Raw genomic sequence first — 15901 nt, 5'->3', positions numbered from 1 at the left:
CGTTAACCTACGGGGTTTTGGAAAAAACCTAAGGTTAAAGGAGAATCGACTCTAGTCGCAACTAGTATCACACCGGAGGTGTGGGGATTAAGTTTCCCAATTGCTAGAGTTCTCCCTTATATAGTCTTCAAATCAGGATTTGCAATCACCGTTAGATGAAAACCTGATTAGACTCAAGCTAATATCTTTCAACCGTTAGATCGAACTTAGTTTGTTACACACAAATGAAAAGTGACTTCATTTAGATATGAGTAACCGTACCTAAACGTGTACACCTTGTTTTCTCAACAATAGTTAACCGAAGTTATCCATATGAACACTTTCATATCAACCTTGTTCATCTTAACCATAACTTGTTCAAATGACTCAAATGAAACTAATTCTAGAGTGATCTGAAAGATATGGCCTCTACAATCAAGTCTATGGAATCTGGAAAGTTTGTACGGAATTAAAAGTTTCAAATGTGCACGCTTCGCTGACTGACTTGGACAACTCCAAAGGAAGTGATTCTTTTTTCATATGATGACTCAGTCTCTTCTCTTCAAAAAGTTAGGGTCAAGCATCGAATTTCGACATTATATGAAGTTTCTACGGCTTCCAGAGTAGACAATTGTTTAGTATTTAGTATTTTATTTGATCTTATTCCCAATTGTTCATGGATCAAGAAGTATATGCTCTGAGTAGCAATATTTGCTTTGACTATTAATACCCTAATTGCTTCAACTAGCAATGTGTTGTCTCGACCAACAAGGTTCGGAACCGTCCCTGCCACTTATGGCTATATTGATTCAACTATCAGTATTTTATTGGTTCATCGACCAACATTTGGTTCGTCAGTCAACCATTGTATCGTAATCTCTCATTGTCATTCGACTGACTCATGGATCGAGATGAACCTCCTATGATCATTCAACAATGATTATTTTTACGACTTCGTATCAAGTGCTCAACGCACCAACATAATGATTTATGATCGATCTAGCAATCTCATTAACTTATGCTCATCAATCCAAGTCATTAAATTATCATTATTGCTTCAGCTAGCATAACGATATGTCACAGTCATCAATGGCCTAATTCAACATTTATGATCCACAAAGCATGTTGTTGTTCCAGCAAGCACTTCATGCTTCATCCATCAAAACTTCGTTCAGTTCATCAGTTACTGACCATATAAAATATGTATGCCGGTCTAAACTACACCGTTCAACCACTTGGTAGAAACTAGACCTGGCCTAGCCAAGTGGCAAATTTGCCACTTTACCATGCCAATGATGTGTGCACAAGTGGCAAACATGGGGCTTTTCCATCCCCATAGGAACCAGCCTAAAAGTTCTCTTTTGGTCTTTTTTTTTTTTCTTTTCAATTAAGTCCCCACTAAATTGATGGAATTTTAATCTTGATTAAGTGGAACTGACAACAACCAAGGCAAGTACAAAAAACGAATACAAATATTACTACATCATTAGTGATGGAAGATAAAAAAGGTAAAAATACGCTTCCCCAGCCATATTGAAGCCATATTACCCCTACCGAAGAATAAGATCAAAGAGAATATAATGTATCGTGGCAATGACAACAATTAAGCGACTGCCGTGAAGTCAGTATTGGTTCACAATCTTTGCCAATGAGGTGTATGTCCCCAGTGCTGCACTGAAGATGCCCAACACGAGAACAAGCACGCTTAAAATTATCTGCATATATATGTATGAAAGAGTTATCAGAATGGCTGGAGCAAAAATAACTAATTAAGTGACTTGTATAAATGTCCGCGTTTACCCTGGATGAAAGTTTGTGGTATTCATGAATTGATCGAGTGAATTGTAGGATCCATGAGAAGTGAAAACACAAAATTGGGTGCCACAACAAATAAGTTCAAATCTGGCCAGTCAGACTAAGGCTTTGACCCATTTTAGGGGTAGGTGAAGCTGGCGTAGCTAATCTGAATGAGTTTTGAAATGGTTTTCGTACTAGCCATTGCTCATCCAAAATGAATATAATTTTTAACATTTAATTTGATATATCCAAAGCATTTTGCAAGAAAACGAAGGGAAACTTTCTGAAATTAATTTACCTGGCTCTGGGTAGCTTCCTTCCTCATCAATTTTAAGAAGCATAGAGCTGGCATCACAATAGCCTACACAAACATCATACTCGTCAAACATCAGACAAAAAGTGAGGAACAACTAAAAACCTCTAGAACGGAAGAGAAAAGTAAGGAAGTACTTATTGGTTGTTCAAAACAAAGTAAAGTTTGTGCCTACCACAAGTATACTGAGGAGAGAACCGATTAAAGCCATCACAAGACCTGGAAATTGGAATAAGCAGTTCGTTTACTACTATGACAACAATGAAGCGATATGCCAAAAACATAGGCATTAATGCATTTTTACATTTCTGTAAAAATGTTAACTTTTTAAACTAAATCATTAAGAAGACCCATTGGAAGAGGACTTCTATATCTTCGAACCCTAATTTGGAGCAGGAGGCATTCAACATAGAGGGCTAACTGGCTAACCTAATCTTAGCTAGCTCGACACAGACAAACCGTGGTGATCGAGTTAGGCATTCAACATAGAGAGGCTAACTGGCTAACCTAATCTTAGCTAGCTCGACACAAACCGTGGTGATCGAGTTACCTTAACATAACTAGTAACCCAATTTTTGAAACTCGAAATATTAATAATCTTTTGATATCTGATATACGTACCGAAAAATGGTAGAAGAAATGCAACACATACGGTTGAAGTGACAAGAATTACTCTTAGCAAAATAAAGCACCAGAAAGTATTAGTCACTCTCGGAGGCAGTAATTCTTCCAAACTTCTGGCTAATGGATTCATTAACAAGGCATATGTGCTTGAAGTTAAGGATGAAAACTAGAATTGAAATGATGAGAACTAAAGCGAAATAAAATAACACTTTACAGTTTAAATAGAATTTTGGTTCTTATGAACAGAAGGATATTTGGTAAAAGGATTGACCACCTGCAAGCAATAGCAAAATACAAGTAATGAATTATATGCACAAGTAAAGCAATAGGAGGAATCATTAACCAGTGAAATTAAAATTTGAAACTCACTGTTGTCCATATTGCAACCTTTGATGCAATAGCATGCTTCCGCATATTAAGAGTAATTTGAGACTGAGTACTCTGACCAAACATGAGAAATCCCATTACTGCAACACCCCCATATAATACAACACACAAAACAAAGCTGCATGCAAGGAGCACAGAAAGTGTGTGAGAGAGACAAAGAGGGCACAAGTAAAGCATGTGATTGAATGGTATAAGTGTCATACCATACTACCAGTGCCTTGTTAAATTGTTTCTTATTAGACATCGAATGGTAAATATTTGGAAACACCGAATGCCCGGAATAGCAAAATCCATAAACACCAATTGCAAATGGTAAACCACTCCAGTTCACCACTGGACTAGTCTGATGGAAACCAATTCCATCCTCCATACCAACAACAAATACCGAAAGGAATATGAGAACTGTTGCAAGAACAGCCCCAGCTGACAAGTAATAAGATAAGTTGATTAAAATATAATTTAAAATTTTCAAGACCAAATAGAGTAATTTAGAGATAACGGTTTCGAGATACTAAAGAAAAGTTGCCACACCTGATAGGTAAGAAATCACACGAAGATCCCTCAACAGAACAGTTGGTAGAACAACTAGAGCAGTCAAAATGCCGAATATATGCACAGAATCAACATGAACCCCCGTCCATTCCAAAGACACTCCAGGAAACAACCTTGTGAGATTATCCCCTTCCAAAATAATAAATTCCACGCAATATGACTGCATGTTTTGTACAACACATAGATTGGAATATTTACCCGTAAGTACTACTAACAGCTTAACTGAAAGACTGATAACCAAGACAATCAAGGTGGTCGTAAATTAGAAAATGTATCGCACTTACATATAGCTCTGTGTATAGAACAATCTGCAAAAAGTTAAAACAATGCAGCTACATTAGAATTCTGTACGGAAAACAAGTGGCAGAGAAAAATCTGAGACAGAAATCACGCAGAGTATAATCTCACTCAATCATTGTATTCTTTGCAGTTTTTGTGAAATCTGCATAAACCCACCATATGAAATGTAAAGGTATTACATGGGCTAGTCCTTTTTCTGATATTTTTTTACGGATAACTGAGCAAAAAAGAAACAGGAGCTACAAAAAAAAAAGTGTAGGACTCCAGAAAAAATTAAGAAAACCTACTGGCACTAAATGAGAAATGAAAATTGTTAAAGATAAGAGATATCTACAATTTCCTGTGGAAAGAAACCACCAACCAGCTGGGAAAACATCCTTGTACCCTAAACTTTTTGTATAACTCAAAACGGTATGCATCCAAGTCATACTATGTCCATAATTCTTAATGTTTGAAAACATCTGAGTCATTAGAAACAGGGCACCAACTCATAACTAATCATAAGTACGTGTTTAATCAAGTTCTCATGGTTACACTAATGAACTTCAGGATGTTGCAGAATTAAACTTATTTGTATCCCAAGTGACCTTTTTCCATGAAAACAGACTCAACTGGATACTTAATTAGCCTACTGTTTTTTTGATGTGGCTATGTTAGTTGCATCTTTTGAAACAGAAACCAATGCTTAGTTTTCTATTGTTCATATGTTCTCATAACTTGTAAAATGTTTCCTACTCTGCCCTGATAATTTTCCTAGCTTTAAGGAAGTGAAATGTTTATCTAATTGAAAATTCTGACCCTTTACATACAAATCTTCAAAACCATGGAGAATGTGTAAATTTCTTTCATGGATTCAAGTTATTACCAACTCATAGTAATTACCAGTTAATCAGTGAATCAACTAACATGTGATTCTAAGCCAAAATATATATATATATATATATATATATATATATATACACAGCTAGTAGAATGTTTCACAGTACTGACTCATGGATACGAAAAGACGTCCAAATTTCCCAAAAGCAGCTTCTCCAATATCAGGGTAACTCATGATGCCTTCTTTGCTCTCAAAACAATGTTTCATGAGAACACCCGTATAACAACAAACAACTGCAAAAAGAACCAATACTGCCAAACTTGCCCAACCACCTTCTTTGATTGTAAACGGTGTTGATAGAAGTCGGACACCAGCCAATACATTTACCCCTAAATCAAATAATGTCAGGATTAGAAGAATTGTGTTAGTTGTCATGTTCAACCCACATTCTCACCGTAGTTATAATATATTATATCTTCTAGAAACTTAACTCACGGGTATAAGAAACCCGAAAACAACATCATCCCTACAGTAAGAGGGTTGACGGACTCATTATATAGAGAACGAAAGTTGTGTACATTTGCTAAGTGTTTCGAAGAAAGGAGAAAAAAAATTCAGACAGAAGTTAGTGGAAAATATGCAGCCTACCATTAAATATGGTCTGAGTAAAGTTGCACCCTTGACCAATATGTCCTTCTCCAATAAATTGCTCATCTATAATACCTAAACCCGAGGAATCTTGTTTTGGGAATATGGTTCCGTAGTCAGACAACAGCGGAGCTTTTCCGTCGAAATCAACATCACTTCTAGAAGTCCTAGCGGAGATGTCAACACCAGAATATCTATAACTAGGCACACGATGACTGATTCCAAAGCTCCCAATGCTAGGCGATGGGTTAATGATGAAAGAATCTGTCGTTTCCCTGCCAGACAAGAACGTATGAACGCATAACAAACTTAAAAATCAGTAGTTACACCAAGAGAAACCCATGCTGATTTACTGGAAGAAGAAAAATAATCAAAACACATTCTGCAAAAAAGTAATTCTGCATTGCTTTCAGATGAAGCTCTTTTGTCTACAGTATCAAATTCAGGAAACACTGCAACACCATCCTATTCAAAGGCTACATATTCATAAGAAGAATTCACCATGATGGTAAGTTGGCAGCTGTACATTCTACCAAAAACACATCAAAGCAATGTGCACAAATACTAAAACATACCTTGGTGGTGCTGTCTAGCAGAATAAACTACCAAATGACTCATGACTCATTTCTCTGACCTCCTCCTTTGCATAACCCATCCTTTTAAAGGAAAACACACATAAAGAGATAATAAGCTGAACCGGAAATAAAAATCCTTCCCAAATGTTCAGACTCGAACTTCTGACCTCAGCACCAGAGCTAATCCTAGTCGCACCTGGCCAACTGGTTGATTACTCTCAAACTTATGTTGCCGTAAAAATTAAATTACAAATTTGATGAGATTAATCAAACTTTATCCTCATAATTAAAGAATTTACGAAGATATAAACACAAGATCAAGTAAGACAAGCTTACTTATAACTCCTAGGCCATTGTTGAGAACTAAATGTTGACCCGATTCCACCACCTCCTTCACCTTCATTATTGTCCGCTTCACCATCATCATCATCATCATCATTGTTGTAACTCCTACTACTACTGCTACAACTATTTACTTTGTTTTCTTCAATATCTTCTTCTTCTTCTTCCAGGAAAAACTCCTCTGTGTTCTTATTACTTCCCATCTAAATCCACAAATTAAAACACAAACAAACCCTAGAAAAACAGAAATGAATTCCTAACATATATATATATATATATATGTATAATTTTGTGAATGTGATTATGCCGGAGATGGCTCAATAAGAAGGTAATAAATTATATATGGAAAAAATAAAAGTAAAATAACAAAGCTGTTGATTATCAGATTTGTTAACGTGGCGGTGAATCACATGGGAAATTCTAGGGTATTCTGATTATTATTTACATCTATACATACTATCTCTGTCAAGGTGTGATTGAGTCCCTTGAAACTTGAAAGAATTCAGAACATGTAAATTTGGTCTCTGGAAATTTGCAGATTTTTCTTTTCCATGCAAACACATTAGTCTGTCGTATTCTTAATTACTAAATTTGTATCCTAGTATGTTTCTTCTTTATGTTTCTGAGATGTGGAAAGTAGTTTAATCATTCAATTTTTCACGTTAACTCCATGAGTCAAGATAACCCTATATTATTGTATTTTACTTATCTTAATACGTGCTCATGAGTCATGACACGGTAGTAGTTTGTTCTTAACCTTGATCTCATGGGTTGGTATAGTGACCCCTAACTAGTACAGCATTACAACATATCAAAGACCACCACGTGTGATGTTCATCTTTTGGTTACGCAGCGCAGCATGAGGGTATAACAACCCATAAATGATTAACCGAGTGACCGATTTGAAGTTTGAGTCGATGTGGGCATGGAAATATTTATTTATCTTTCTCTTCGGAAAGAAAACTGCGATGTCTGGTAATTTCATTAATTTTGATTACATCATGATCAACTATATCGGAAAACATAAAATAATAATAAGTGCTAAGTTTACAAATTTAAAGAAAGGAAAAACGAAAATTGCACTAAAATTTTACATTCTATTGAAAAAATTGACATCATGATAATGGTTTCAAACCATTTTGTTTCTTGATCTTTTGAATCTTGATCATTTACATCATATATGTATATATATGCCCAAATTGATATCAAAGTAATCATATATGTATATATATACCCTGGCATTTTTAGGGGCGACCCCAAAAGAATTAGGGGCGATATAAAAAGACAAAAAAGGTCACCCAAGCGTAAATCTAAGCTACCCCTTATCTTCGATTTTTCGAAATGACCGATATGTCCTTATATAATCGGTAGCAAAACGCAACAATCGGTAGTTAACCAATAATCGGTAGTAAATATATACTAATTAGTCTCTGATTATTGTATGCATATTTCGACTAACATGTCATTCTATAATCGGTAGCTAAAGTAACTTATAAACTTACCGATTATAAGTAACCCCAGATTCAAACTTGGCCAAATTCCATAGGTTTGGAGGGTACATAGCCCTACCATAACTATGTGGTTTGTGTTTTGGATGTAGCCATAATCGAAGGTCCAATTGGTTACATAACCTCTCGATTATGGGTTGCCCCAAAATGAGATTTTGCTTAAATCCTTTATTTAATAAACTTTGAAATCTGCCATAATCGGTAGCTAATTAATCTAACTTGTAAATACCGATTATAAGTGACCTCAGATTCAACCTTTGCCAAATTGCATAGGTTATGAGGGTACAAAGGCAACCATAACCATATGCTTAATGTTTTGGATGTAGCCATAATCGGAGGTCAAATAGGTTACAAAACCTCTCGATTATAGGTTGCCCCAAAATGAGTTTTTGCTTAAATCCTTTTTTTTCAAAATTTTGAAATCTGCCATAATCGGTAGATTATCAAACTTATAACCCTACCGATCATAAGTGGCCCCAGATTCACCTTGACAACCATAACCATTTGGTTTGTGTTTTGGATGTAACCATAATCGGAAGTCCAATAGGTTACAAAACCTCCGATTATAGGTTGCCCCAGATTCAAATTTTGAAAGCTACCATAATCGGTAGATATTCTAACTTAAATACCTACCGATTATTGGTTTCCTCAAATTCAACCTTCGTCAAATTAGTCGTTGCAGTTTAAACCAAATTTATGAAATAGCCGTTGGAGTTTTTGTGAAAAAGAAAAAGAGGCGTTGGACCCTAAAGGCCTAAACCTATATAAAGAAACTCATATCTATCAACCCAATTGCACCAAACTCTTTCCTCTCTTCAGTTCTAATTTTGAAAACAAAAACATGGATATTGCTTTTGCCGAAGAAGAAGATTGTGCTATTTATAGAGCGTACGTTGTGGTAACTGCTCATGATCGTGTTCACAAGCTCCACAAATCGGAATCCCAAGAGCAGCTATGAAACCGTATTTTAATGGTATTTGAGGCGTTAGATGGTAATCGAATACGAAGATCATCCAATGACATTAAGATGAGGTTAAAGGCGCTCGATAAGGAGATTGACAAACTTGAAGATGAGGAACGATTTGTTAGGGACGCTTTTCCTTGGTGGACGTATGAAAAATGAGTAAGTATCTCTGTAACTCCGACTCACATTAACATAAGTTAGTACTAACTTTGTTACTCATTCGTAATTTCAGAGAAATCTTGCGGATCGCCGGTATGTGGACCTCTACAGGAAACAATTTGAACATGAAGGATGCTACAAAATTAAGAGGGACAATTTTTATGGTCACTGGAAGTTATGATCTTTTTTAATACTTTTAAGTGATTGTAAGAGTATTTAGGTGGTTTTAAAGTGATTGTAACGTTAAGGTCTTTATGTAATGGCTGCAATCGGAAGATTATTAATATAAAAGCCTACCGATTAACTAAAAGCGGTAGTTTATTTGGTTAAATAACCAACCGATTACCATAATCGGAAACTTTATGAGTTAATTTAATTTCTGAATATTATGTTGTTTGGATACAGAAAACAAAAGGACTTTCGATTGTTATAATCGAAAGCCAACGAGTGATATATGTTCCCGATTATGGTGTTGTTTGGATACAGAAAACAAAGTTTTCTTCACATAGAATAATCGAAGGAAACATATAAAATAACCTACCGAATAATATAATCGGAAGTTTAAGAAGTTTACTTCGTTACCGAATATGGTGTTGTTTGGTTACAGATCTCAAAGGACTTTAGAGTGTAACAATCGGAGGCTAAGGAATGATGTTAGTTCCCGATTATGGTGTTGTTTGGATACAGAAAACAAAGTTTTCTTCACATAGAATAATCGTAGGAATAATATAAAATCACCCTACCGATGACAATAATCGACAGTTTAATAAGTTAACTTAGTTCCCGAATATGGTGTGGTTTGGATACAGAACAAAAATTATTTGTTCACAAAGCATAATCGGTAGGCAACGAAATTAACAATCTTCCGAATCTGATGTTTTTTTGCAAAATCCCCAGATTCGGTAGGTACATAATATAAATACCTCCCGATTCTGACAATAAAATTGCAATATCCCCATAATCGGGAGCTATGTATATAAACTAATCTTCCGATTGTTTGTATAAAATTCAACATTTTCATATCTCTGCATGTGATTCGCTTGCGAGTCATCGTTAAATGCATAAAGATAGCAATAAAACCATTCATAAAACGAACCATTTACAAACCATAAACATAACGTACCAACTTATAATCCGACACAAACTTTGAAAACGACATAATCCGACATAAACAAAATTATCCATAAAGTTAACAAAACACCGAGAGTTTAGTTGTTCTTATTTTCCTTGACTTTGCGACCTTTACTACCTCTACGACTTGGACCAACATCATCATTGGTTTCATCAACTTGAGTGCTCGATGACGCCCGAGTTCTTTTGGTCACCTTCTTTGTAGGTTGCTTGCTTTTTCCCCCAAACTGAGATGCATAATCTTCATTGTCAACGTTATCAATCAACCCTTGGTGCTTTTTTTATCTTCTCAAGTGGCACAGGATTTCCGGCCTTTATGCAATTAGTGTCATATTTGGACAAACTCTTGAACCTGCTCACCTGTTTTAAAACATAGCATACCATCAAACGGTTATTACTATATTTTGACCCATAATATTAAACTAAATTAACAAAACAATACGTACCAATCTATCAAAACCCGCAGGTTTCTCTTTGAGGATACTCTTATACGATGGTGCGGGATTTGCTTTAAGATTACGGATTACACGAAGATGAGAAACATTCCGGTACCAATCCATATAGTTGGGAGCAGTTTCAAAACCTTGGTTGACTGGCCTTCCACCGTCGATCAAGTAAATCGTCCTTCTATCCCAATGAAATTTACAGGATGGTGTACCCTTGTAAAACAGCGTGATAGAATCTTTATCAGACTTGCATTGTTCCAGTTCCAAAGAGAAATTTCCATGGATTACCTCCTTTGGTATACCTTGTACATAGTTGTGTTGTCGCATCACCCTTGAGGCATTGTACATCACATATCCTGTGGGGTGCCACAACGGTCCAAAATAAAGGGCCAAATTTGACCGACCCGCGATATGTCCATTAGATCGGTCTTCCTTGTATGGATCAAAGCATACGTCTTGGGATTTCAGTTCATCCAAAACCTCCCTCAAATGAATCAGCTGCTGCTCCTTTGTCCTAGAATGGTTGTCATCGAAGACGTACTTTGTTTCTCTAGGGTCACCTTTCGCCCGCGCCGGGTTTTCAATGGCCAATCCCAAGATAGGGAAGTGGTCGTAGATCCATGTCTATATTGTCATTTTTGCAAGTATTAGGAAATTGATTCTTCAATGGTAGAAAAATTAAAAAATAACCAAGTATGTAGAGTTAATAAACAATTCCTGTAGTAGACTCACGTTCACGGCCACTTGGATAATTTCAAGCCTCGACACCTTTCTCAACTCTTCCATCAACCACGCATGGCATGTCGTGCCCCAAGAGTACTCATGCACTTTATTGAGAGGATCCAAAAGTTGTAAAAGGATGGCGTCGACCCGATTGCCACTGGTATTGGGGAAAATGACACATCCCAATACACATAGGAGATAGATATGCGGTGGCCGCGTGGTTGACTTGCTCATCGGTTAAAGTTCCTTTCTCTTCTTTTTCCTTGGTTCCCTTGAACATATCCATCAGAGTACCCATGTTGAACTGTCTAGTTCTATACTTCATGCATCTTTTGAACTCAGTTGTTGATGTTTCTTCATCCCAACCCAAACACTTCTTAGTTAGAGAATAAAGTTTGGACCATTCCAACTGCTTTGTGAACTCAGCACTAACACCTTTGCCATGGACAAGGAGTCCAACAATCTGCACAACATCATCTGGGGTAATCGGCATCTCCCCAAACGGCATATGGAAGGTGTCGATCTCAGGATAAAGTCTCTCCACAAACGCCGATATAGCCACCCGGTCATGTTCCAACATAGAGTTCTCGGCAGCATCAGCCAACCCCGAATTTGCAATAATTGTCTTGAACCTTTCACATTCATCCTTCAAAGGCCAATCCAGCATTTTAGTTGGTGCGGCGGTCGGTTTGAGTATACGAACCGCGTCGGAATGATACTATTAAACACAAGACAAGGCTAAAAAAATTAGAATAACCTAAAACTATAACCCTTAAAACTATTACGAAGAAAAAGATAATAGGTAAATAAAATGGATACGATTATTACCTCGGTTTCATATATTTCTTTGGCCCAGGAGTCTTTGTATCCAAATAACAATTGTCCTCCATCCTCCGGCAGCCCAAGGATTACACCTTCTGGAATATCCTGCACCTTCAGTCTTTGTGGGACAAGGTGTTGCGCTTTCTTTCGAGGAGGATTTTTCTTTTCGGCTTCTCCTTCTTCTTGCGCACCATTAGGTTGTCCTACTTCTGTTACTCTATCTTCGGGTGTTTCTAGTTGAATTTCTTCTTGTGATTGTGGAGCACTTGGTTGAACACCTTCTTGAACTGGTTGTGATTGAGAGGCACTTGATTGAACACCTTCTTGAACCGGTTATGATTGAGGGGCACTTGGTTTAACACCTTCTTGACTTGATTTTTGAGTTCCATCTTGAGCACTTGAAGCGGCTTTAGCAGTCCTAGCTCTCCTTGCACTAGCTGTCAGGTTCTGACGCCTTTCCTTACTTTCACTAGCTGAGACAATTGCATCTTCGACTTTTTTATCTCGCTTATCCCTAAACAACAAAAGAAAGTACAACAGGTTAGTAAACTATATAATCGGAAGTTAATCTAAAACCAACGTTCCCGAATATACATATTTGGTTGGTTGAGTTAACCATTAGCCTCCGGTTATGCACAATCGAAAGTTTCAGTTCACCAAAATCTACCGAATACGGATGATCGAAAACAAAAATAAATAAATTTGGTGTTCGAATATGTTTATCTACACACAATAATCAGATGCTAAATTTCAACATAATCTTCCGAATACGAATAATCGAAAGTTACAAAAAGTATACCCTTTCGAATGCATCACAATCGAAAGCCTCACAAAAATAATTTCTACCGAATATGCATCACTTTGTGTCCAGAAATTACTAAAGTGGTTGAGCCTAAACAATTAGAATCAAATTACAAAACATATCACTCGATTATTGCGTCTCTCATACTTGTTCTTCCCTAGTATATTCATAACGCAAAAACACAATTAACTTCCGATTATGATCGATTTAGGCCTCAGTAATGAAAAACGTTCTACAATCGGTAGGCAAGCTAAATATTTACCACCCGAATATGACAAATGTTCTTGTGAAATGAAGAATTCGACCACAATCGGAAGTTTGAAACAATAACTAACCTACCGAAGCTGGGTAATAACCGAAAACCCTAAAAAAAAATCATCGATTCGTCGAATTGAAGCAATATAAGCCAAATTAATGGTAGAATCTTACCTAATCGGCACCATTTCAAGTTTCCTGAGAGTTTGGCTATCAGTATCACCTACATCAGGGACATCATCATCTTCATTTTCTTCGTGTTCTTCGCGTTCTTCAGTTACAATCTCTTTATTACGGGCATGCAGTCCAGTTTTTGGATCCACACCGCGCACTACGTTTTTGGTTCGAGCTTTCTTACGTTCCTTATCTTTCATCTTCATAGAGAATAATCGACGACGATTCGATTCGACGATTAATGATAACGATGTATTGAAGCGGAATTCAACGAGAGGGAAGTTTTCCTCTCTGCAATCGGATGGGAAGAGGAGAAGAGGAATTGAAGTTGAAAATAAATGAAATGAATTTAGGTTGACATTGGTTTTGTAGGTCAAACAGTTATTAATTGGTAGCTAATAACATCTCATTAGCTACCGATTATAAGTAACCCCAAATTATAGTTATTCAAAATTCTAAAAAAACTGAATTTCTCGAAAATAATAATCGTGAGTTTAGACATTTTTTTAACGTCCGATTACATGGCAAAATTCTAAAGATTTCTTATTTCTATACTTAAAAAATCGGTAGGTAAGTAAGTTAATATGACGTCCGATTATAAAGTTTCCCAAAATTTCTTCTACGCCGAAATCACCGATTTTTGGAATTTAGAAACTACTATAATCGGATGTTAAATAACCTCTGATTATTCAGATGCCACAAATTTTGTTTTCGTCGAAATTTCAATTTTTTCGAATTTGGGAACTAGAATAATCCGTAGGTTATGAAGTTATTTATGACCTTCACCTATCTACCGATTGCTAGCGACAACATCATTGAGAATACTAATAATCGGTAGGTTATACTACTACCGTAGCTACCGTTTTTATGAGGATACGATGGTAATCTCCGCAAATTTGGACATCCCATAATGTTATCTATGGGTTGGGAATAAAAAAAGTCGTCCCTAATTCTTTTGCAGTCCCCGTAAAAATGCCAGGATATATACCCTGGGTCTTGTAATTGCTAGTAGTATGTAGGGACCATAACTAACCTCTGTGCCAACCCATCAAAAAAATATACATATCAAATCAATCAATATCGGTTTTATTTTCCGAATTTGATCATCTTCTTTTAAAATGTACTTGATAGCACCACCACCAGAGGATGTCATTAAGGCTATTATATAACATGTCTTGATAGCATAGCTAATTAATCCATCAGGCCGATCAGAAAGATTAAAACCTAAAACCTAGAATCACAATAATTGTGATTTTTTTATTGAAAGCATTAAATACCAATTACACAAACCTAAATCTATTCAGAAAATCTGATATCTCAGATTAAATCCGAGCAAATCTAGATTGGAGATGAAGAAAAAAAACTAAAAAAGAAGAAGTTTTGGATAATTATTTGTAAAAACGGTTATGCAGAGAGAAAATAGTAAAAACACCAGGATTGGAAATATTTGACGGGCATAACTTTCTATTTGACACACTGAACACACATATCTGACTGGATTTTAAAAAAAAAATAACATAATTTGTAATTTTGAGTCTGATGTAATAAGTCATACTTAAACGAGTTGGTTGGGTTAGAAAACGATACCTCATAAATTTAAGGAGAAATTATGCTAAGACTCAACTTTTTTTCTTATTTTTTTATTGTCAGGTCTAAAATATCTTTTAAAATAATAAAACTATTGAAATACCAAATTAGCTCGCAGTTATTTTGGCAGTTTCATTAACTCCCAAACGGTCACAACATTTACTTATTCATATCTCGTTCTTTTCCATATTGCTTTAGTAACTGAGATTGCAGAAATTCCTTAAAACCCTTGATCTATTTTCTTTGAAATCGACCATTCAAGTTGATTAAATCTCTTCAAAATCAAAGGTCCAAGTAGTTACAAAATCCTAGAAACTAATTATAGTCCTTCATTGTTTCAATTAGTTTCAACAATTGAGGAAACGACAATAACATCACGGAATCATAAGACTAGAGTTACTAAAGCAAGACAATCAGGTAAGAAAACCTAGTCCAATTGCTTTTATTCTTTCATGCAGACATTTTTTCTAGTAGATTTGATATTGGTTTTTTTGATTTAAATTTTTTTGTACTGCTGATGACGACCTAGAAGACGAAGATGGGAAATTCGAAGCAAAAAGCAACACTAAGAAACATAAACTTTCTGGTAAGATTTTTCTCAAATGCACCTGTTTTTTATTTTGTTTTTCCAATTATTTTTTTTCGATTTTAGCTTTTGTTGTACCTGCAGATAATGACCTAGAAGACGATGATCGGAAATCGGCAGTCAAGAGCAAGTCTAAGAAACATAAAGCATCTAGTGAGATTTCTTCATAGATGCATCTGTTTTTTTTTTTTTTTCGATTTTAAGTTTGTAGTACCTACTAATGGACCTAGAAGACGAAGATGGTAAATCGGCATAGATGAGCAAATCTAAGAAACATAAAAAAAAATTGGTGAGATTTCTTCCTAGATGTATCTATTTTGATTTGTTTTTCAATCCCTTTTTAATTTTAACATTATTTGTACCTGCTAAGGATCACTTAGAAAAAGAAAAAGAAGAAAATGATGGTG

General features: G+C 35.8%; 1 protein-coding gene across 1 annotated transcript; it reads right to left on the bottom strand.

The window, feature by feature from the left end:
* Positions 1-1437: 1437 nt before the first annotated feature.
* On the bottom strand, positions 1438-10872 carry LOC113294871 (amino acid transporter AVT1A-like). The gene is made up of 15 exons (XM_026543245.1): positions 10546-10872; positions 10367-10459; positions 6332-6540; positions 5421-5695; positions 4953-5161; positions 4164-4169; positions 3937-3960; positions 3632-3812; positions 3304-3523; positions 3083-3218; positions 2968-2987; positions 2711-2856; positions 2265-2308; positions 2075-2137; positions 1438-1694 (listed from the first exon to the last, which is right to left on the bottom strand). Exons 1-15 carry the CDS (start codon positions 10870-10872, stop codon positions 1602-1604), a joined length of 2046 nt encoding a protein of 681 aa, XP_026399030.1. The 3' UTR covers positions 1438-1601.
* Positions 10873-15901: the final 5029 nt, after the last annotated feature.

This window comes from Papaver somniferum, chromosome 7, assembly GCF_003573695.1.
Source record: "Papaver somniferum cultivar HN1 chromosome 7, ASM357369v1, whole genome shotgun sequence".
In the NCBI taxonomy this organism is placed as follows: domain Eukaryota; kingdom Viridiplantae; phylum Streptophyta; class Magnoliopsida; order Ranunculales; family Papaveraceae; genus Papaver; species Papaver somniferum.
Note: the sequence above shows the minus strand (reverse complement) of the source record. Positions and strands in the feature narration are given on the sequence as shown.

Excerpts from the sequence above, each read along its gene's own strand:
- LOC113294871 (XM_026543245.1), bottom strand. The coding sequence starts at position 10,872 with ATGCGACAACACAACTATGTACAAGGTATACCAAAGGAGGTAATCCAT. Across the intron at positions 2,988-3,082 it reads AGGTTGCAATATGGACAACA|GTGGTCAATCCTTTTACCAA; the intron begins GTGAGTTTCAAA and ends TATTGCTTGCAG. Across the intron at positions 2,309-2,710 it reads ATTTCTTCTACCATTTTTCG|GTCTTGTGATGGCTTTAATC; the intron begins GTACGTATATCA and ends TCCAATTTCCAG.